This window comes from Sparus aurata, chromosome 3 (assembly GCF_900880675.1).
Source record: "Sparus aurata chromosome 3, fSpaAur1.1, whole genome shotgun sequence".
NCBI classification, from domain to species: domain Eukaryota; kingdom Metazoa; phylum Chordata; class Actinopteri; order Spariformes; family Sparidae; genus Sparus; species Sparus aurata.
The window spans coordinates 13,944,871-13,967,249 of record NC_044189.1 but is presented as its reverse complement, the minus strand read 5'-3'; the positions used below and the strand labels follow the sequence as shown (position 1 = coordinate 13,967,249).

General features: G+C 42.4%; 1 protein-coding gene across 5 annotated transcripts in view; it reads left to right on the top strand.

Moving 5' to 3' along the window:
* Positions 1-22,379, top strand: part of LOC115578458 (ras/Rap GTPase-activating protein SynGAP-like) — a 54,458-nt gene that overhangs the window by 23,641 nt on the left and 8,438 nt on the right. For 4 of the 5 annotated variants that reach the window (XM_030411425.1, XM_030411422.1, XM_030411424.1 and 1 more), the window contains 14 exons: positions 981-1,134; positions 1,510-1,608; positions 1,754-2,014; positions 2,115-2,450; positions 2,558-2,702; positions 3,177-3,321; positions 5,599-5,835; positions 8,199-8,400; positions 10,023-10,213; positions 12,842-13,046; positions 13,827-14,408; positions 17,786-18,307; positions 18,544-18,699; positions 20,167-20,378. In XM_030411425.1, the coding sequence (XP_030267285.1) occupies positions 981-1,134; positions 1,510-1,608; positions 1,754-2,014; positions 2,115-2,450; positions 2,558-2,702; positions 3,177-3,321; positions 5,599-5,835; positions 8,199-8,400; positions 10,023-10,213; positions 12,842-13,046; positions 13,827-14,408; positions 17,786-18,307; positions 18,544-18,699; positions 20,167-20,378 (3,447 nt within the window). The remainder of the gene's footprint in view (positions 1-980; positions 1,135-1,509; positions 1,609-1,753; positions 2,015-2,114; positions 2,451-2,557; positions 2,703-3,176; positions 3,322-5,598; positions 5,836-8,198; positions 8,401-10,022; positions 10,214-12,841; positions 13,047-13,826; positions 14,409-17,785; positions 18,308-18,543; positions 18,700-20,166; positions 20,379-22,379) is intronic. The other variant, XM_030411423.1, reaches the window with a different exon arrangement.

The following is a 22,379-nucleotide window of genomic DNA, read 5'->3' as shown; positions in this document are numbered from 1 at the left end:
ACCTTTATTCAAAGGTTTTTTGGTTGAATTAAACAAATGAGATATAACTTGTTGTTAATGAGCTTTGAAAAGTGCTGGTAGGTAGATTTGATTACCTTTGGACAGAACCATGCTTAAGTTTAGCTTATGCTAAGCTAAGCTAAACTCAGGTGTTGTTTGTTGTGTTTAACAGACAAATATGATGATGATGATGATGATGATGAATGTGATCTTCTCACCCATATCTGTCAAATGTCAAACTATTCCTTTAACTACAATGCATCAAGCTAGCTTCAGCTCGTCAGAGTAGATAAACTCCATTTTCAATTCAATCAGTTCTTGGTATTTTGGAAAATTATATTTTTGTACCTTTGGATGGAACCAGCCAGCGTTTATGCTAAGCAATGCTAATCACCTGCTGGCTCCAGCTTCATATTCAGCTGTAGGGCACAGACAGGAGAGGGGTATCAGCGTTTTCCTCACTGTATGTTTTTCCCTGGCCTACTGACCATGCTTCACCTGAGAAACAGCCTTTGCCTCACCTTCCTCTTCCACCATCTCTCTCCATCTTGTTGACAGAGCTGCCCTCCTCTAAAGGTTACGCTCTGATCAGGCAAAATCTTCTGTCTACAACTGCACTGCCCCACTGAACCACTTATCTTGGGTTACATTAACATTGAAATTCTTGTGCATTTTTAGGCAAATGTAAGAATTGAACGGATTCACTGTGGGACATTTCCTAACACGCAGCGTGAGTCACACGTGTGGAGTCAACACGCCAAACTGCGAACGCCAGAGCTGAAAATCTGGTCGTCTTAACTTTTCCTTAAACTCATTATAAAAGGATCAGATCTTGAAAACAAATGGTACTGGAATTGCAGGAGTGACTCATTTTCTGTTCTACGCAAACCTTTCTGGGTTGTTTCTCTAAATCAATATATAAAGACTATTGATTATCTGAATTCCGACAGTCAGTAAATCCCTTCTCCTTCTCTCACCAGGACACGATTGATGCAGAGCTTCAAAGAATCCCACTCCCACGAATCCCTACTTTCTCCTAGCAGCGCTGCGGAGGCTTTGGACCTAGTTTTGGATGAGGAGGCCATAATCAAACCTGTCCACTCTAGTATTTTAGGACAAGAGTACTGCTTTGAGGTGTGCTATTGTCATTTTTCTTCCTGGCTGTGTGCGTCTATTTAATTGAATTTTTCCCGTGTATGACATCAAATCAGGTACTACTACAAAGCCACTTCTCACTTCTCTGTGAATTAGATAAACGAAGCGATGTAGCGATCTTGTGTATCAGGAGATTCTCCGTTTCCAGCCAGCCAAATGTGAGAATTTGCTTAGTCCCTCGTTTCGTATGCCTGTAAATTATTTATCTTTGAGTTATGGACAAAACAGGCAATTTGTAAACATTACCTTGGGATTGGACACACGGATTGTTAAGGAAAAAACAAAAACAAAAAAGAACAATTAAAAGTAAATAGAATGGTTAGTTGCAGCCATATATGTAATATTTGTCTGCAGGTTACCACCAGTTCAGGGACAAAATGTTTTGCCTGCCGATCAGCTTCAGAGAGAGACAAGTGGATTGAAAATCTGCAACGAGCTGTCAAACCGAACAAGGTAGACACCACAGATTTTTCTTCACTACACTTCACAATAACTCAGGATGAAATGACGGGCTGTTGGCTTGTCATTTCATCGTTCAGGTCCAGGGCTGCAACATTAAGAACACATGTGAATAAGGACTGTTATAATGCAGTAACAGAACTCCTCGTTCCGCTTCCAGGACAACAGCAGACGGGTGGACAATGTGCTCAAGTTGTGGATCATCGAAGCCCGAGACCTCCCCGCTAAGAAACGCTACTACTGCGAGCTGTGTCTGGATGACATGCTGTACGCACGCACCACCAGCAAACCCCGGACTGACACCGTCTTCTGGGGCGAGCATTTTGAATTTAACAATTTGCCTACCATTCGTAGCCTTCGTTTGCACCTCTACAAGGAAACGGACAAAAAAAGACGCAAGGTAGTGTATTCCTAAAAATAAAAACCCTAGTCCTGAGTCCAGATACATTTTATTGTCCTACAAATATAAAAAATAAATTGTTTTTTCCTCTGTATTACAGGAGAAAAGCACATATCTTGGCCTTGTCAGCATCCCCATCACCAGCATCACGGGCCGGCAGTTTGTCGAGCAGTGGTACCCGGTGATACAGTCCAGCGTCCTGGCAAAGAGCGGCGGTGTTGGAAGTACCAAAGTGATCAACGCCTCGCTACGTGTCAAGTCTCGCTACCAGACAATGAACATCCTGCCGATGGAGCTGTACAAGGAGTTTGCGGAGTACATCACCAACAACTACCGAACACTGTGTGCAGTTCTGGAGCCACTGCTGAGTGTGAAAAGCAAAGAGGAAGTGGCGTTCGCTCTGGTGCACATCCTTCAAAGCACCGGGAAGACAAAGGTAAACACGGAGTCAGGTGTGATGTGTCACCGCTGTTCACGTCTCTGTATGATCGTTAGCTTTGTTTCATCACCATAAGTCATACATCGTTTTTTATCCTTTCTCAGGAGTTCCTGTCTGACATGGCGATGTGTGAGGTGGATCGATTCATGGACCGGGAGCACTTGATCTTTCGCGAGAACACGCTAGCTACAAAGGCTGTGGAAGAGTACCTCAAACTTATAGGTCACAGATACCTCAAGGATGCTATAGGTAAGGCTGCCGTAGACGTTCCCCACAGCACATCACTGTGTTTAATCTCCAGCCGCCTGAATGAAAAGAGGATTTGAAGCTCAGAAGGAAAAATCTAATACTTTGAATAAGTGTGTCAGACAAGGCTAAATTCGAGCACTGTTTGATGCTGAGATTGTTTGATATATATTTGTGAAATATTTATGACATTTTTCCCAAATGACTCCTCTTCATTGTGGTAGCAGCGTTTTTTGTTTTTTTTCTTAAACGCATTTGTATACTTATATTCACTTCCTGATTTTCATACTCTGTGGATATCATCGTCCCCACTACCTTAATGACATATTTTTTTAATTTAACTTAAGATAAAAAAAAAGAAAAAAGAAAATCAGTATATGCCCAGCTGTCTCCTCCTAATCCACCTGCTTAAGAACTCTTTAAATATTGATGCATTTTGGGGAAAAACCTGAAGACAGTGTGATCTACAACCTGCAGGTGACTTCATTCGAGCCTTATACGAGTCTGAGGAGAACTGCGAGGTGGATCCAATGCGTGTCCCGCCGTCAGTCCTCGCTGACCATCAAGCCAACCTTCGCATGTGTTGTGAGCTGCTACTCTGCAAGATTATCAACTCTCTCTGGTCAGTTTCCCGCTGGTTATATCCCGTAGAAGACATTGTGCATGTGTCTCCCTGTCTGCATAATTTACACGTGTAAATATTCGCCTCCAGTTCACTTCCATCCTAATAGAGCAAAGGGGCGGATAAAACGTTTGCACATTTTGCATCTTGGCTCTGCGTGGAGTTCAACACTGGTGAACTGCGATGTGTGTGGTTGACCTCTCGCATGGACTACACATGGTATTGAGTTGTGTGTGTGTCTCACATCCTGCACTGCACAAATTTCAGCACCAGTAGGCGATGGACATTCATCTGCATTCATGCGTGTGAGAAACGTGCCCTCCTCGCCCTTCGCCCTTTTGATCCCAGCGCTCCGTGATTAGCAACCAAGAAGCACCGACAAGATTTGAAGCTAAAAACACAAAATCCCACTTTTGCAATGAAACATTTGTGAAAATATTTTTTTATCGGGCAGAGGAACGTATACAGTGTTTTTAAAAAGAAGTAGCAGCAGAAAGTTCCAGATTAAATCACAAAAGCTTTATTATAGTTTTGTGATGTTTAGAATTTAAGCTTTTAATCTCGTCTCCCCACATGATGAAACATCTGTAGCTTGTTGCACCAGCTGTCGGCACTGCATGATATTGATAGAACACCGACATCGTGTTATTTTCTTTTTCTGCAATATATATTGTGATACAGAAGAATACTGACATTTTCACCGGCTCAATAGACCATATTCACACGGCAGCCATTTTCCTCTGACATCTGAGAAGCTTGAGTGCTGGCACAGTGTTATTCTGCTGTGTTACAGGTCGCAGGTCCTATGAACATAAGGATTCTGACAGATTTTCATCATTCCTCCACATCCCAACTGTTTCAGGAACTGAAACAATGATAGGTAGTGAAAAGTTGGAGGGATATTGTTCCATATTTTCATGTAAAACAAAATATATGATGCCCTTCAGCTAACGTTAGCATTCAACCAGTTCCTAGCTAACATTAGCCTACTGTTTGATTGCATCCAGAGTGTTTCACTTCCAGTGTTGTGTTGACACAATCAAACAGTAATGTTATGCTAACATTAGCTGTTGGCTTACGGAAGCTAATTGGTTATCAAATGTGTCGTCTTAACGTGAAATATAGGCCGATGTCCCTCCCATTTTCATTATCCATTCACTTTTGAATGGCTGATCAATCATGGAGCTGCGAAATGATAACAATTTGTCAGATTCTATATGTTAATTGGATTTAAATAGCCGCCGTATGAATATGGTCTGTGGAGGCTCTGCATGTGACGCCACATTAAGTCAACGTGGTTACAACCACACTAACATCATTAATATTTAGGAGGTGCTGCAATCTTAATGTCCAGCTTGAATACAGTGAAAACACATGTAAAGTGTGAAAGAGTTGATTTGCCTTAATCAACATTGCACATCCTAAAAAATGTGGGTGTTCCGCATATCGACGCCAGAACAACAAGCTGTGTGTGAGTTCAAACTTTGTTCAGTCAATCATGTCAGTCATAACTTGTGATTTATGCATCGCTAAAACATAAGCAGTTGCACTAAGGAGACGAGGTACAACATAACTCTTAAGCAAGGACCTGATGGGAGAACATGCCTGCAGGGAACCGTGGGCGTAAATCATAAAATGGCACAGAATTAAACGCACTGGAAACAGCAGGTTTTCTGACACTCAGCACATTTTCCCATTAACTGCATACCGTTTTGTTGCAAAGTCATCCAGTAGAGATGTCATTTATTTTTTTGATATAATATTTTAATAATGTTCTAGCTGTCTACAAAGTGGGATGATGCCATTAGGCTCATGCTAGACAGAAAGCTAGTGTGCAAGTTACCTTGCGAATGAAACTCTTACCTTGGATCGCTGAGTGGCCGCATGCCTGAGCTGTGACCTTACATCCAAGCTAGGAATGGACCAATACTGCTGCAGCCAATTCGTCTCAAATGAACAAAAATATGAAATCTTTCTTTTTGCACACTCTGATATTTAAGTAAAAAAAAAAAATGACTCCATTAGAACATGACACTCGTCTATTGAGCTGTTTTTTTCCCAGTGATATAATTGGTAATATCATCAACATGATGTAAGACGGTTTCAAAGCTGGTTTCATCAACACTTTCTCCTCTCTGAGCGGTGTATGGTCCAGTAGTTTTCTGTATGTTTCTGTCTCCTGACCTTGCAGAACTCCTGCGTGCTGCCGTTTTTTTTTTTTTTTTTATCTCGCTGCTCTCCTTGACACTGGATAATAAAATCATGTTCTTGTCTCAGCATATTTCCGCGGGAGCTGAAGGAAGTTTTCGCCTCATGGAGGGCGAGATGTGCTGAGCGCGGAAGAGAGGATCTCGCCGACAGCCTCATCAGCTCCTCCCTGTTTCTTCGCTTCATGTGCCCGGCCATCATGTCCCCCTCCCTGTTCAACCTGATGCAGGAGTACCCCGCCGAGCGCACGTCCCGCACGCTCACGCTCATCGCCAAGGTGATGCAGAACTTGGCCAGCTTCAGCAAGTGAGTCCCCGTCATCGCCTGCCCTCTCACAGCTCCTTTTATAGTTTTGCAGACGTCGGGGCTTATGTGCGGCGTGTCACAGAGGAGCATCCCGGAAACAGGCCTGCCGTTTTTGATGCGGGGCTTTAAGCTGTTACTCACCCACAGTGAGCTCCAAGGCTTTAAGCCGTGACACATTTACTCTTACCTCAACTCTGTGCTCTTTACCGACACTCTTCAAATATTAAAACAATTCAACTGGCTTAAATAGACACCTTTAATTCAGATTTCAAACAAGTGGCGGCTGTTCAATAGGCTCTACATTTTGGGAACACTGGAAATGCTTGATACAAAAGAATGATCAGTATTACACGTGCAATCGGATAAACAATTAACTGCAATTAACCGCACTTGACATTATCTAAGGCTTGTGCTGTTTTCATTGGAAAAAAATCAGTTGATTAGTTCATCGCCAAAAATTTGATTTAGCGAAAACCCCTCTGTGTTTTCTGACATTTTATGAATGATTAGCTGCAACAAAAGGTTAAAAGGGAATATTAACTAAAATTGAAAACAGTTTTCAGTTTTACCCACCAGGTAGATGTTGCCAGAGATTTCAGCCACTCGTGACAGGAGCCAGTGGACGGCTGTAAGAACCTGAACACAGGCCGTGCACATCTGTTGCCAAAAACTGTGAAAAATGGGCGTTCCAACTCGTCCCCTCATATATGCCCATCTGTTTTATGTGACTGAAATTGTGTACGTTTTAAATTGAGTCCACTCCAAATGCTGATGAAGGCTGTGAGATAGAGTTGAAAGCTAGTAAGCCAACCTTATGTCAAACGACATGATATATATGATATGTAAGAATTCTGCTTTAAAATGCTTAAAAAACAACTTGATCTTTGTTATATATTTTGTTGGGGTTCGAGAATGTTCATGATTACTTATTATAGAAGGTCACCTACGCAGATCCAGTGACGGTTCTAGACCAGTTTTCATAGGAGGGCCAGGTTGGGGCCGGCTTTTTTGTTAGGGGGCACATACAACTCGGGAAAAAGGATAAATTCCTCATCCAGACAAAACAGTGTTTACAATTTCAGCGATTTTGATTGGGTAGTAAACTGCTGAGACACTTTATTTCTGCCTTTCCCTTCAGAACAAAATTATTGCAAGAAATCTGTCATTGTATTATTAATGCAGACTCCCTGTCAGGGGGGCCACAGGGGGGTCCAGACTCAGAGTTACGTGAGCACTGGCCCCTGTTGGCCACCCCCTAGAACCGCCCCTGCGCAGATCGCTGCTGCAGTCGGGTTGATACATTTGAGTGAAGATATCGTAAATCTGTAAAAAATAAAGTTAATAAGTCATCTCTGAGCTCTCCTCCTGTCGGCAATTTCTTCCCGGCCTTCCTCCCAATATTACAGTCTGTAAATCTATAGAGAGCCCCCTTGTGGCAGAAATGACATTGTACCTCTAAATCAGTCATCTGGTATCCCAGTTACGGTCACGTCATTGGAGTATCCGGGTCACATCCGCTGTACCAGAAACCTGGATAAGCTCTCATATCCTGATTTTGAGAAACCTGTATATTCTAGCTGTAGCACTCTGAAAGAAAAACTGAATACTGTGACATGTAAACATCATCAGGTTTGTAATGATTCTGTGTTGTGTACACAGGTGTAAGTTACTTTCCATACAGACTAGAAACCTTTTGAGGACCAGGGTCTTAATTAAGTTCCAGGGCAATTACTTTTCTACCAAACAAGTCCTAGCTCAGGGCGTAGTCTTTTCCAAAAGTACTCGTGGTTGGGTGTCGTGTGAAGTAACTGCCTGTGAAACCGAAACATTTCCCGATTAAGCTGCTTCCTCGTAAAGTGCTTCTTAGTAGTTTCTGGCTTTTTAAATAACTAAATGCCGGGGGACTTCTCAACAAGACGAGCACGTCATCAATCGAAAACACATCTTGGAGCAGGTAGCCCTCCCTGCTGTGCTGCGCTGAAAGTGCAGAGAAGAATCGAGCCAGCAGATTTCACGGAAAAGCCCCAGTGGAGTTACAGAAGAAAGTATGCGACAGATGGACTGACAGCGCCGTTATATCGCCGCCTAATCTTCGCGGGTCTTCAGACCACAGTGAAAATGCAGACAACAGCGGGCTGAATGAACCTCTTAGTTCCTCGAAAAAGCCATTCAGATTCCCGGTACTAGAGAGCAGAAGAATATGATTGATGCTATAAATTCAAAGAGTGAAAGACAGAGCTGCACCTACACAGACAATCAATAGTATTTCTATTGTATAAACAGTGATATGAACAGCCAGTTTTGAAACATAGCTCATACTCTCATCTTGGCCCTCGCGTGTCCTGTCGTTGTTGCCTCTGCAGGTTTGGACCCAAGGAGGAATACATGTACTTCATGAACGAGTTCCTGGAGATGGAGTGGGGCTCCATGCAGCAGTTCCTTTACGAGATTTCCAACATGGATGCCGGAGGAAACGCCGGAGGGTTCGAGGGCTACATCGACCTCGGCAGAGAGCTGTCCATGCTCCACAGCTTGCTGTGGGAAGTCATGGGCCAGCTCAGCAAGGTAGGCAGAAAAAACACAACGGCGCCGCTCGAACGTAAAATTAATATGATTTCGAGAAGTTAGTTCTGGAAAAGGGGCTCCTGCCGTTTCTATCACGCAGATGCAGGATGAATATTATCTGAACTCCATTAGAACTGAGATTAGTATTTTAATATTTAACTCCAGTGTTTGCACTGTTGATTCATGGAAATGATACTGTAGTTGAAGCATAATGAAAGTTATAAATATTTTATGCACGGTGCTAAATTGTCTCATAGCTGGAAAGATGGGGCTTTTTTTTTTTTTTTTTTTTTTTTTTTTTATCCCTGGGTTCTTTGTTTCATGAGAGCAGTGTTTGGCCCTTTTATGAATGACATTTGAATTTTATGAATGAATTAGTCCATAATCCTGTGAATAGCAGAGGTTTCCTACCCTTGGGGCACGGACAAGTGCTGAGCCGTGACACATTTGCTGCTGGGCTGCGAAAAACGCTGAATGATAGTTTTATTATTAGGGATGCACCAAGCAGACTCTTTCTCTCCTGATGGAGACAGATACCTAAAATAAGGTTTTTACGCCAACACTGAATACTGATTCAGTACTGTGCTCTCTTACAATATGCTTTTTTTTTCAGCCAATACATATAACAGACAATTACCTGCTTCTTATGATCAAAGGCAAATAACTGATAATTTCAAATTTTGGGGATATTGAAAAGAGGTTTCTAACCTTTATTTCATTCACACCTGAGGGTAAGAATGACTCAGATGAGCAAAGATGGATGATTTGATAATCCATCGCTCTCATCAGGTCTGTTGAGGTGAAACAGACTCTTCCCTCCTCTCTGAAGCCTCACAGAACATGTAGCCCAAATTACAGTTGTGTCCTGTGAAACACGTCCACACCGGGGACATCATGTTTGACTCTGCGTGGCTCCACTCAGGTGGATGACGCCACAGGCACAGCGGGCTGCTCTTGTCCTCTGTGTTTGTTACACAGAATGACGTTTTTTGTCAGCATTTGCCAGCCCTGACAGATGCTGTCGACACCCTCTTCAAATTAAAAGGTGCAGTGATTATTATAACATGCATATTGACTGTATTTTGTTTTTCTTCTTTATCGATTTGATGGCTCGTGACTGAATGAGTTTTAATGACGATCAAAAGGCTTAAACTTACAACGTCAATGACAGAAATGATTGAGTCATCAGCACAATGCACAGTCCTCTTAATCAGGCCAGTATTGGTGCCAGTACCTGTCCACATGAATGGATCAAAGCATCCCTAATTAACATCATAATCATGTATAGTAATAATAAGCATATAAAATAATAATTTAAGCTCCCAGGCTGTTTGTGCTTTTACTACCTTGAGCTTGGCACAGTCTGCCTGTGATTAATCTTTCCTAAGCTTCCTGTCAAGCCCACAACAACAAGATAATGACTTTGAACTAAAGTAGGTCGTCAGTACACGAGCTAATCAGTTTCCCCTTCTGTTTTACCTTTTTTTTTTTCTGTCTTGCCCTCCACCGAGTCGACCGAACCGCTACAGCGTTGTCAGTTAAATAGCCCCTGGTAAAAAATAAATAAAAAAAAAAAGGTTGGGAACATTTTAAATAATCATGAACATCTTTCCCTACTGCAGGATGCTATTCTCAAACTGGGACCCCTGCCGCGGCTGCTGAACGACATCAGCGTCGCACTGAGGAACCCGCAGCTGCACATGCCTACAAATCACCAGCCGGACCGACCGAAGGACAGACTCTTCTCGCGGCCGTCTTTCAACCGCCTCATGTCGTCTGACTTCCAAAGCCTTATGATGCGCGACTTGAACAGGTATCTTGCGGTCTTCCTCTGTTTTGTATCGCACTCACTCATGGAACTCAATGTGCATGTCCTCAAAGAGTCACTCCAGACAGGTGCTAATGCTTTTACTTTTGAACTTCATCAAGACGAGGTGAATTATCATAATTGCAAATGTGCACCTATTGCACATTGACGGAGGAATTAGACTTTCATATGGTGTAATTAGGAGTAACGCGTCAAAAGGCCAAGTATACACAACAAGGGAGGACTTGGTGGCTCGAAACGAAACACTGGTGTGTTTCTAAGAGCCTGTAACGCTATTGCACCTCTTCAGGCTTTTTAACTATTTTATCAATCAGTAATTGCCAGCGCCATCTGTTCCCAGACTACCCGAAACCTCTTCTCTCCTTGTGTTTTAATTCATTTCAGCTCGCTGCAATCATCAAGAGACAGTTGCTCTCATTACAGCCTAACTGTTTAAATAAGAACTCTTAAAGTAAGACAAAAAACAGCAGTATTATCAGAGGACTACACCACACAGACTTTCTGTTTGCTGCTATAAATCCCTCCCATCGAGCGCGAGTCTGTTGAGTAGCAAATCTGCAGCAGTAAACATGCAACTGAATGGGAATGACTTAAATCCGCTGCAGGCGGGTGCGAGAGGACGGAGATCAAACGTCTGGAAATCCAAACCAACACGAGGAAGCATGCACCTGCCGCTCCTCGTAGCTATTATCCCCCCCCCCAACGCCCCCGAGGTATCAGACCTCAAGTGAGTGACAGGATGGAGTCACCGAGTCTCCACACGTTTCATTACGCAACGCTTACATAATGACACATGTGTACAGTAGTTCTCGCGTACCATAAAACATCTCGTAGACACGTGTGTGGGATCAAAATAGTGATTGACGGTTTGGATCTTTCACGTGTTTTCTTGTGAAGTGAGAATAGCAAAGGAAAGACACTACCGGTGTTTTGAAATAAGAATGTGTCTGTACTGGATTCTGTCTTTTCCCTCTTCATCCTCGGCTACCAGACGTCCTCGTTTTCCCTCTAATAACCCGTAGGAAATACCTACCACATCTTCATCAAATAATTAACAAGCTGCAGCTTCCTTAAGCACGTTTTCTGACCATATAATATTTAGGTAAAATACGTAAAACAGTAGGTGGAAATATTGGTGTCCTGGCGTCCTGTAAAGCAGTTGTCCAAAACCTCCACAAGATCTCCACCTGACACAAAATGTAGCGGGACCTGATAACTGGAAAATGAGAAGGACGAAAAAAACATTCTGATAAACAAAAATGTATTTGTTTCTGACTTTTCTCTCATGTTATATAGTAGTTGTATTGTTTAAATATAATAAAAGCTTCTAAAATCAATACAAAAGATTCGCTCTTTGATTAAACTGCTCACAATTGAAATCAGTGTGAGCAATGATGAGGCGTTGCATCTTAAAGGGACAGTGCACCCCTGAAAAGTACATATTTTCCCCCTATTGTTTCATCTAGAAAGTTTTGGTTCGAGCAGCTCGGTTTTGTGGATGTCGTCTGTAGATATGTCTGTCTTCTCTCCGATGTAATGCAAAAAATACATTCTAAAAAGACTCAACACCGATGTCTCCTTTTCAGAAAACTCACGACCCGGTTTACTCAAGACAATCCATAGAGCTTTTTTGTTAGCAGTTTCATGAAGGAACCATTTCCTTAAATCAAACTACACCCACCAGCCGTATCATCTCTCTCGTTACACTGGGGGTGGACATCATTGTCCGCACGCAGACAACGGCGCGGGTGTATTTTTATCCATTAGGCTAGACTAGGTAAACGTCCAAATTACCTCTGGAACCCTTCTCTTTCTAAGCTTACCTGGAGTTTTGACAGATTTGGGGTAAAATATTTTATTCATGGATAACTTGGAAATAGATCTGGAATAAGACAGATGTACTGTATATCTATTGATGAAGGAGGCATGTTTCTTTTTTCACGAGAGGCCACTGTCTTTAAATACGTGTTCTTCTGGTCTTTGTGATTTTTGTAAGTCGTGTTTTATATGCTGCCTTTTCTATGTTGTGATTCTGTACGGCTCTTTCTCTCTTGACCTCAATGGCACTTCCTGGTAAAATAAAGGCGGAAAAATGATTTTTAAAACATATGAAAACACAGGATGTTAACGTAAATGGCTTCCTCCTTACTGAGCTGTAACGTTAGCCAGCTTAGTTAGCTTTGTCAGCTAGCCTCTCGTCCTTCTGCAGGGTATTACAGCCTTTATCTGCAAAACTCGGCAACTCGCACTAAGGCAATCTAGATGGATAAATAAGGTAAAATGAAGTTTTACAAATGAACTGTGTCTTTTGGAATTTGAGGTGCACTGTCCCTTAAAGGGGTCACAAGCGAAAACCACAGGCTTAGAGGATTAACAGACCATGTGATCGAGGTGTCCTCAGTTCAGGTCACACCAGGGACCTCATCAGATGTCGTTCCCCTCTTCCTTGCCCAAAAATAGTCGGTGGGCACCACGTGTCCTGTGCTCACTTTTTTCTCTCCACACAGCCCACACTCAACAATGCAAAAATAGGATCACATGTAAAATATGTTTAAGATAGCCTAAATATACCTTTTATGGAAATTTCTCTCTCTCTCTGCTGTGTATCTGCAGTTCGATAGACATCTCCCGCCTGCCATCACCCACGACTGGAGTCTCAGCTGTAGAATCGCTCTCATCTAATCTGAACATGAGGCGTCAAGCAGAACGAGACCTCCGCTCGTCGAGGGAGGTGTTCTACGTGACCCGCCCGCCGCTGGCTCGATCCAGCCCGGCGTACTGCACGAGCAGCTCGGACATCACCGAACCGGATCCGAAGGTACGAGGACAAATAGTCAGTGTCACTCCGATAAAACCTGGTTTCTTTCTTAATGCTGCAGTTTTTTTTTAAGCCTTCTCTGCAAGAATCAGAACTGAGATTTTTGTATTAAATGAAAGCATATTTACATTAGAAGATACAGCGAGATGGTGTCACTCTGGCTTCATACGTTTATTGACTCGAGGTGAGCACTTCAGACATTCTTTGATGCTTTCTCCTTTTGAGCGTTGGCTCTGATCGAACTAGGGATCACAATAACAGATGTTAACTCTGTTAACTTGTTTTATCATCAAGGCCATTTTCAAGTCGTTACTTTCAGTCTAATTGAATTTGTTCGCAATGTGAGATTTTCCCAAAAAACACAACATGAAACATGGCATTAAGTCATTATCACCTGTCACCCCTGCAAAGACATTTTGAAATAAATAACTGAAGTAAAAGTTCCAGTGAGACGAGACATGGCCAGGCGAATATATTCATATAACACTAACATGACATGAGAAATTGAGGAAAACAAGGCAATAAATAAAAGCCATTATGGTTTTTAAAAAAGGATAATGGAAGATGAGACAAGCAAAAATGGAACAAAACAATACACAGAGGAGTCTCTCATAAGTATATAAATGCATTTAGCTATCTGAATGCATAAATAAAAATGACTATATATGACAGCAAAATGTGTTTAAATTACAACTAAAAATACACACATTAATGTACATTCAGAAAAGAGGTCAAATACATGCGTTGAATGAATCCATCCACTTTTCTTGTTTCTCTCAGGTCCATAGTGTGAATAAAAGCGTGTCCATGATGGACCTCCAGGACTCACGCATGAACAGCATCTCCAACCTGAACTCTGTGGGAGACATGCTCACCTCCTCTCAGGCCTCCATTGCTGGCCTGGGCCACAGCTTCGGCAACCTCTGCGGCCCTCTGCGTATGGGAGGGCATATGCCGGCAGGCTCGTCGGGCTCCGGTTTGAGGCTGAGCCAGATGGGCCACATAGGAGGTCCCACCGAATCCATCTCTCAACAGCAGCAGCAGGCGGCGGCGGCCATGCACTACCCCCTGTCTTTCCAGAACCCGCTATTCCATCTGGCCGCCCAGAATTCCCCGGCTCAGTCTCAGTCTCAGCCTCCCCCTCCTCTCCTCCTCGCCCCCGAGCCCGAGAACGGCCACCACGACTATCAGCCGGCTTTTGGCAACAACGCCTTCTCCCGCAGCGAGGACTTGTCCGGCCTGCGGTCGCAGAGCAGTCTGGTGCAACCGAGCATTGTCCACTCACACAGCTACAGTGATGATTTCACCCGGCAGAATCAGAGCAACGACTACGCCTGGCACCAGCTGTCACTGCAGGTGCAGGTAGGACTCTCCCCCTTGTCTTCACTCGTTGAATTATTGCAGAAGGACGCTCTTGTGTTCTTATTTTTCACAAATATCTGCAAATCTTACATAGTAAATATAGGAAAAAGGATCTGTGCGATATAGCTTCACCATTTTATCTATACAGGGGAGTCACATAGTATTAAAGAAGTGTGTACAGTTATATTAAATCTATGATATAGGTTCTGTTTAAAGCAGAGGACAGTGCAGTCAGATGTCATTTTACAGGCAAAGAGGGGAATTTTGTTCCTGCAGAACGTTCCTCTGCTTATTAAAAAAGAAAAAAAAAAAAGAATTAACACCTCCATCTGGACAGAAACTGGTCTTCATATTAATACTGAGGTGTCGGTGAAGTGCCAGAATGGTGTTGTATTTTAAAGAGCACCACCAGGTGGAGAACGTGTTGTTCACAGACACCTCATTGCTCATTCTGCTCTGCTCACTTGTATCTGCAGCAGTGATTTCTATTTCTCTGTATCTCTGTCTGTCTTTAATGTTTAAAATGAGTCAGGTCACACTCTGAATCTTTCAACTCAAAGGTCTGCTGTGTGTTTACCGCTTGGCACTGTCAAACTATCGCAGTGCACGCTCAGTTGCCCGTTAACTGCATTACATCATATTGACAGGTGGTTCCTTTTTTTTTTTCTTCAAGTAAAAGAAGATTCAGTCATTTGCTGTGTCTCAATTCAGGGTCTGCATCCTTCAAAGGACGCGGCCTTTGAAGGAGAGTCCTTTGGAGAGACATTGTTAACCGCATCAACCGTTGTTAAATGGGACGGTCTAGCCTTTGGAGTATTTCCTGGTTGCGTCGCCAGATCTTTTACCCTTATGTCATGATTTCTGCCGCCCAGGCCCGCAAAAGTGACGATCTACGCCACGCAATGTCGCAATTTTCTCGCTTTCTTTTTTTTTGGGGAGGGGGCGCGCGCAAATAATCTTGGGATATGTGAGGCCATGAAGGATAGTAGCCGTGCATCCTTCAAAAAGAGTGAAATGAAGGCCGCATTTCAAAGCCGAAGTTTCTGGAGCTTCACAGCCAAAAACAGTGCTGCAGCATTCCCCTTAACAACTGCAGTAGATTGAGACTTGTTTTAAAAACATTAAAAAGAATAAATACATTTTATTTTTACATTTTAAAATAAGTCAATTGTTATGGAGAGCGCTACAACGCTGTTTTGCTGTGAAGCTCCAGAAATGTTTTGCGGACTTCGAAAAATTCAACCCTCTTATCGGCGTAGTGGTGTGTAGATAATGACTGGGTGAACTTTTCCTTTAAACAGGCTCAACCAAAACTAAACATGTAAATCTTCATGATGGTAGGATTTATTGGCAGAATTGCTTATAATCATCTTTAACTTTATGGTATAAAGTGCTCGTGTTCTCAGATGAAGAGGAACCCTAACGCAGATTATACTGAGGAGCAGATATCTCTGCATGAATTGCTCAAACCTGCACATTTTTAGACCGACTTCACTGTCGCGTGTTGCACGTATCAGTGGATCTCCTGGCTTATCGCCCTCACTTTTTCTTAGCAGTCACTCGATATAAACACAGTATTATCTCCACCGGATCTAAAAATGTTGCGATGAGGACAGCCGTGGATACATTTCCAGAGTTTTTCTTAAAAAGACCTGGATAGTTTTTCGCTACCTCGAGCCAAATTGTCCAACAAACTTAGAGCCCTGTCACTTATTCTTAGTGCTATTTCCATGCCGTGATTGTGCAACAAAAATGTCTACGTGAATTCAGATCCTGATTCATGTTGTCCCTTTCTTTTACCGTGTATTCAGACCGATTGCAGAACAAAGCTTGCGTCTCAACAATACAGAAATTGTTTCCAGGGTGGGCCAGCTGAATATGCAACTCTGATGGTTAATGTGAGGGACACTCGCTGTCTGCTGAGCTGAACTCTGTAGGGTGCTCGACATCAATCATACTGTGTGCGCGTTTTTCAGCAGAGAGATAGATGGATAGAGAGAGCTAGATTTATTTAACATAGCAACCTGCATTGTAACTTTCATTAAATTGTCACATATTTGATAGGTTCCAGGTTTATTTTGTTTGTTTTGTTTTTTGGCACTGCCTTTGATGAAGCCATGGCTTTAAATGCGCTGATCTACCACACTGATAAGTTTACTACAGCATGTCTGTAAAATTAAAGTGTTTAATGAGGCAGTCATGTAGTCTTGAGCTATTTCTGTCCTGCTGCGTGGGCCTTAATGGAACAAACATCACCAGCCTCCTGTTTATTAATTCAGTGTCAGTACAAAGCTTTATCCATCCATCTCTCATCTATCTGTCCTGTTATCCAGCCGGCAAGTGAGCACTAATGGTTTAGGGCCAAAACACATCTTTGACCATCCAGGCCTCTCAGGTCAACTGGGGCAAGTCTTCCCACTGTCCCCCGAGTCAAAACAGAGCATTTGTTTTTTGTGAACCACATATCTGTAACAAACCCAGAAAGCCTGAGGTCCCCTCCAACTCCTCTCTAAGTTAAAACTTTCCTGTTTGCCGCTACCTTCCAAATGTTCCAATATGTTCACGACAAAATTAAATTTGTGATTTTATTCAATGCAATGATACGTTTCATTTGATCGCCTGTAAATTGCGTCACATCTCCTTAAAGGGCCCGGACACACCAAACCAACAACAGAACTAGTGACGGACGCTGATTGTTGCGTCGCCCAACGTCTCTGGCAAAAAAGCTGCACACAACACAAACAATTACGATAGAGCAGCATTTTGTTTTTCTGGCACCATATCGCTAATACAGCCACTTCTAATCAATAATATGTCTGATAAAAAGTTGCAAATGGCAGTGTTGAAGAGGTGTAGGCGATAAAATGAGGAGAAACTGCACTTAGTGGATGATATAAGAGATACTAAAGTGACAGGCTCACGGGGTTTCCCTTTGTTTTTCTGTTTCCCCTCTCACACTAATTCACTTGAACAGCCAATCAGAGTGATTCCTCTCACCGGCGTGCTCCGCCGACGCTCCTACACGCTCAGTCTGCCAAAACGCCACCAACAAGTGCCGGTGTGTCAGGGCCCTTACCCACTTTCATAACTATAACCTCCAGTAAAAAAACTAAAAAACACCAGATGATACCTCAGAGAGTTAGAAAGGAAGTAGGCTTAGGCCGATATTAGATATTATCCAATATCACCATATTTGCAGTCATTTGACATTGTATTTCTTTAAATCATCTTGATGTCCTTGAAGCTCATACTCGTGAAGGGGTAGCCGTGTGCGCTGCCTTCGTATCTTATTGGATTTTACCGCAGGGACTTCCAAAACAAACTACAAAGAATCTACACGGTTAACATTTGCTTCATTTTCTCTCCTCTCTCCTCAGGAGTCTCTCCAGCAGCAGCATCTGGCAGGTGTCATAGCTCAGACTGCCACTGGGACGGGCACCCCCGCCTCTTTGGCCACCCCACCTACTACAGTTCACCCTGTACGCCAGTCATCCATCGCCGCGCCTCAACACCTCAAGTCACAGCGGTCCATTAACACTCCAGCCACCGCCACACCACCGAAGGTCCGCCCGCAGAGCAGGAACCTCCTACTTGACTCTTCTGACATGAACTTCAGTGGCAGTCAGCCGAAGCAGCGCCAAAGTCAGCAGCAGCCGCAACAGCAGCAGCAGCAGCAGCAACAACAGCAGACGCAGCAGCAGCAGCAACAGGACGCACAGCTGTCGGTGACAGACAGTCCAGCTCCTGGGCTCCCGTACCAGACAAGCTCCGCCAAAGAGAACCAGGGCCCGGCAGCAGCCGCAGAGGGGTCGACGGACACCCCCACGAAAAACACCAAGAAGTCTGCACAGGGACAGCTGCAACCGCCACAGCAACATCTGCTTAAACCCAATAAACAGGTTTGTACGACTATCCTCACTGGATTTTCCAAAAATGGCAGGGTTCTAAAACGGCATCATTACAACCCCATCCACACAAGCCTCACAGATCTACGCAATTATATGATCATGGAGCATTGTCAATCCACCTATAGACCTTTAATGTAAAGATTCGCTTTGGCAAAGGTCAAATATCAAGGCTTTTCTACTATGAAGATGTAAATTTGAAGCATGACTGACCTGTGTTGTTGTTCCAGGGATCGTCCTTGAGCACCCCGGCCCTCAATGAACGGACAGTCGCCTGGGTGTCCAACATGCCTCATCTGTCTGCTGACATCGAGAGCCTGCGGCCGGACCGTGAGGGCCAGCTGAAAGAGTACTCCAAGAGCATGGATGAGTCACGACTAGAGAGGGTCAGCACATTTTTGTAGTTCCCCGCCTTTATATTATGTATTTAAGTGAAAGCAGAGATGCAAAACAGGAGTAACATGAATTGGCGGCCTTACAGCGTGAGAATTATAGAAATTGTCAATGTATCTTAAACACTGAGGATAAAGGGTCCGGCTGTGTGTTTCCTAATTTGCTCATTAAAATAAAAACAAAATGCAGTCGTTTGCAAGCCAACTGTGTTTACCGACAACAGATTCCTTTATATATCCTTCAGAGAAACAGCCTTCCTTATGAGCGATGCCCCTTCCAAAGTTCAGAACATTCAGTATTGTCTTTGCACCGTTTTCAATTGAGCATACGTCAATGATTAGCATGTGATCAGATTCTGTTTCATTTACAAATTATAATGACAAAATTACATGATACTTTACTATCCAAAGCCTGTTTGTTTGTTTATTTATTCCAGATGCCCATCATGTTGGTAGCTCCAAACAGCTGCAAGAGGCAGCTGATTGATTTAATAAGGAAATATCTGGTACTGGATCAGTAATATGCTCTTTTTTTTCTGTTGACAGAGTGCTTGACTCTGGCTCATAGGAGCACTAATTCTTGATTCAGTATGAAAACTGATAGCAGCATCCCATGATAAGTCACTTTGGACACCAAACTATCTGATATCAACTCGTCGGTGTTGTTCCTAAAAAAGATCTTGTTTAATGTTGTTCTGACCCATCCTTTCTAAGTACAAGAAAGTGACAAATTGTGTTACAGTTCACTTGCTATTTTCAGTTTCCTGTCGCTATTTGGTTAGGTTTAGGAGAACATTATAATATACCATTTAAAGGCGCTTAACATGTGTTACAAAGGATTACTCCAAAATAGTTTCCTGTGTCATTACAAAAACATGATTGGTCCGTTGCAGTAATGGTCCTGGAGCGACGTTAGTTATGGTGTTCCAGGAACGACGCCAACAGCACGGCGATATCAAATTGTGCCCGGACAACGACTGCTTCATCAGACATTTTTCAACACAAACCTGAAATAACAATTTTATTACTCAGCTTTGACAAACTATCGTGAGCAGTTGATTATGAACCAAACGTTTTAGTCATTCCGTGCATGTGAAACCTATGTTGAGCAAAATCTACATGCGGATGATCTGACGCTCGTTCAAACTGTTCTGCTATTATGAAACTTTATATCAGAGCTTTGACAGAAACATACATGAGCTGTTGGCTGTTGTTCTTTTCCTGTGAAGAATAACTCCCACACTTTCGTCTATATTAGAAACACGCGTCTATGCAGTGTTCACGCACAGCAGTGAAATATGTGATTGCGCACTTTGAAGCTTGTCTGCTCATTTATTTTATCCTACTTGCAGCTTAGAGAATGCTGAACCACGGCACGATCTCTATGTTGATAATTACTCATCATTTCAGGAATATTTCTGAACGCCAGTGATGACGTCAGTGAATTTATTTTTATTTCAGGTCAAAGAGTACGAAGAAGAGATACATTCCTTGAAGGAGCGGCTGAAGATGTCTCATCGTAAGCTTGAGGAATACGAGCAGAGACTCATGTCGCAGGAACAGCAGACAAACAAGATCCTAATGCAGTATCAGAACCGGCTGGATGACAGCGAGCGACGTCTAAAGCAGCAGCAGTTGGAGAAAGACTCTCAAATCAAAGGCATCATCAACAGGTGATTAGTGTTCAGGTCGAACCACAGCTGGCAGAAATGAGGCTGTGCCAGTTACTTTTTTGACTTTCTCTATTGCATTGAATTTGTCACACACAAGTTGCCACCAAGTAAATGAATAATCACGATAATAAAAGAAGCTTCTCAGTAAAACCTAAAATACACTATATTTTTATTTAATTGTATGCCCTTTATCACGATCTGTCGCTGGTACACACACTCATGTAAGAGCCAGTGTTTGAGTGCGACAACAAAACGATTCATAAAAGTAGCTGAACACAGCTACGGTGCAAGTTCATTCAAAGTGAAGGTGGGGACCAGTGATCCAATAAACAAAATATAATTAGGTAAAAGTTGAAGTTATCCACTGAGAAACAACAGTTTTGGCAACACGCTGATTTGCTTTCTTGCTGAGAATTAAACAATCATCTGTGCTGGAGCAGTTAGCATAGCTTAGCATAAAGACTGGAATCGGTGTGGGGGGGGGGGGGGAATGGCTAGCCTGCCTCTGTCCAAGTTTTAAAAAATAACCTCAAACCTTTAACCTTAAAAGCACAAATTGTTGTTATTACATTTCTGTTTTCTGTATAGATTAAACAAACAAGGTAAAACATGTCAGAGAGCTTTAGAAATATTGATAGTCTTTATGCTAAGGTAAGCTAATCATTCCCCAGCTTTAGCTCCATAATTAAAGGTGCCCTGTGGAGTTCTCTTATAAGCAAACACACTTTACATTGACATGAATTTGTATTGTGTTACCCAAGTCGATGCATTTAAGTGCATCACTATGTGCGTTTCCAACCTTCCGCCCGTTTTGATGTGCATTTTTAATTTGTGTATCGTGTAAAAAAAACTGAGAAAATGCAAAAAAAAGAAAAGAAAAAAGACTCCTCAAAACCACCACAAAGCAGATTTTATGCTTGAGTGAGGTGAAAAAAATGGTGTATAAGTACAAGCAAAATGCAGTTAAAGGCAACGAGATGGTAAATCATGAATTACATGAGATTAAATGTGTCTCAAGCTTTGCTTCTCTAAAGAGACGAGAAAAGAAAAGCATCGGACGAAAGCATCAACTGTGTGGAGTGATGAGGAAACTGCAACCTTCCACAGTAATTGAAAAAAAACTTGAACATTATGATGTCACAGTGAAGTTGAGTCTGACCTTTTTGGATGTAAAATGTCATTACTTCATCATTTTATCCAATTAAAAATTGTGTCAAATTTGGTTGTACTTATCATTTGATCATATGAGAAATGGCCAAAGATGTGTTTTGTGAGGTCACAGTGACCTTGAAGCTCTGATCACCAAAATCTAATCACAAGAAAAGGACGGATGTACAGATGGGAAACCCAAAAACATAATGCCTCTGGCCGAGATATATAATTACCATGACTCCATTAAGTTTTTTACATTTTTCCACCGTTTTGGGACTTGACCTGTGCTATTTCAGTTACCTCATCTCATTAAACCCTCTTCTTCTGAAATGGTTTAATTGCACCTTACTGAAGAATTTGAAACACCAACTATTTATCTCTATATTTACATAACGGTAGTTGATGGAAACACACATTAAGTAGAAATTTAATTTGCATTTTGGACGACATTTGAATCGAAACATGGCTGTTGTCCATTGCAAGTAGAATAAAAAGTTGTGCTCAAAAACTGCACAGGGTACCTTTTGATACAGAAACATTGCAGTGGTATTAATCTTCTGATCTCAGAGAGAAAGCAAATAAGTGTATTTCCTAAAATGAGGAACTATTCCTTTAAATGTAGCTCATTTAAATGTCACAACTAATGGCAAAAAGAAAGAAAAAAAATACATACAACAGGCTCATACTTAATATGAAACACTTAATGAGGTTATTCATGAGAATTGGTTTTAGGAGGAAAAAGGAAACCAGGCAAGATTAATTCTGACTGCAGCTACTAAGGGAAATTAATTTGATGGAAACGTTTTAATGGAACAGAAGATGGGTGCACACATTTCTATCCCGCAAACA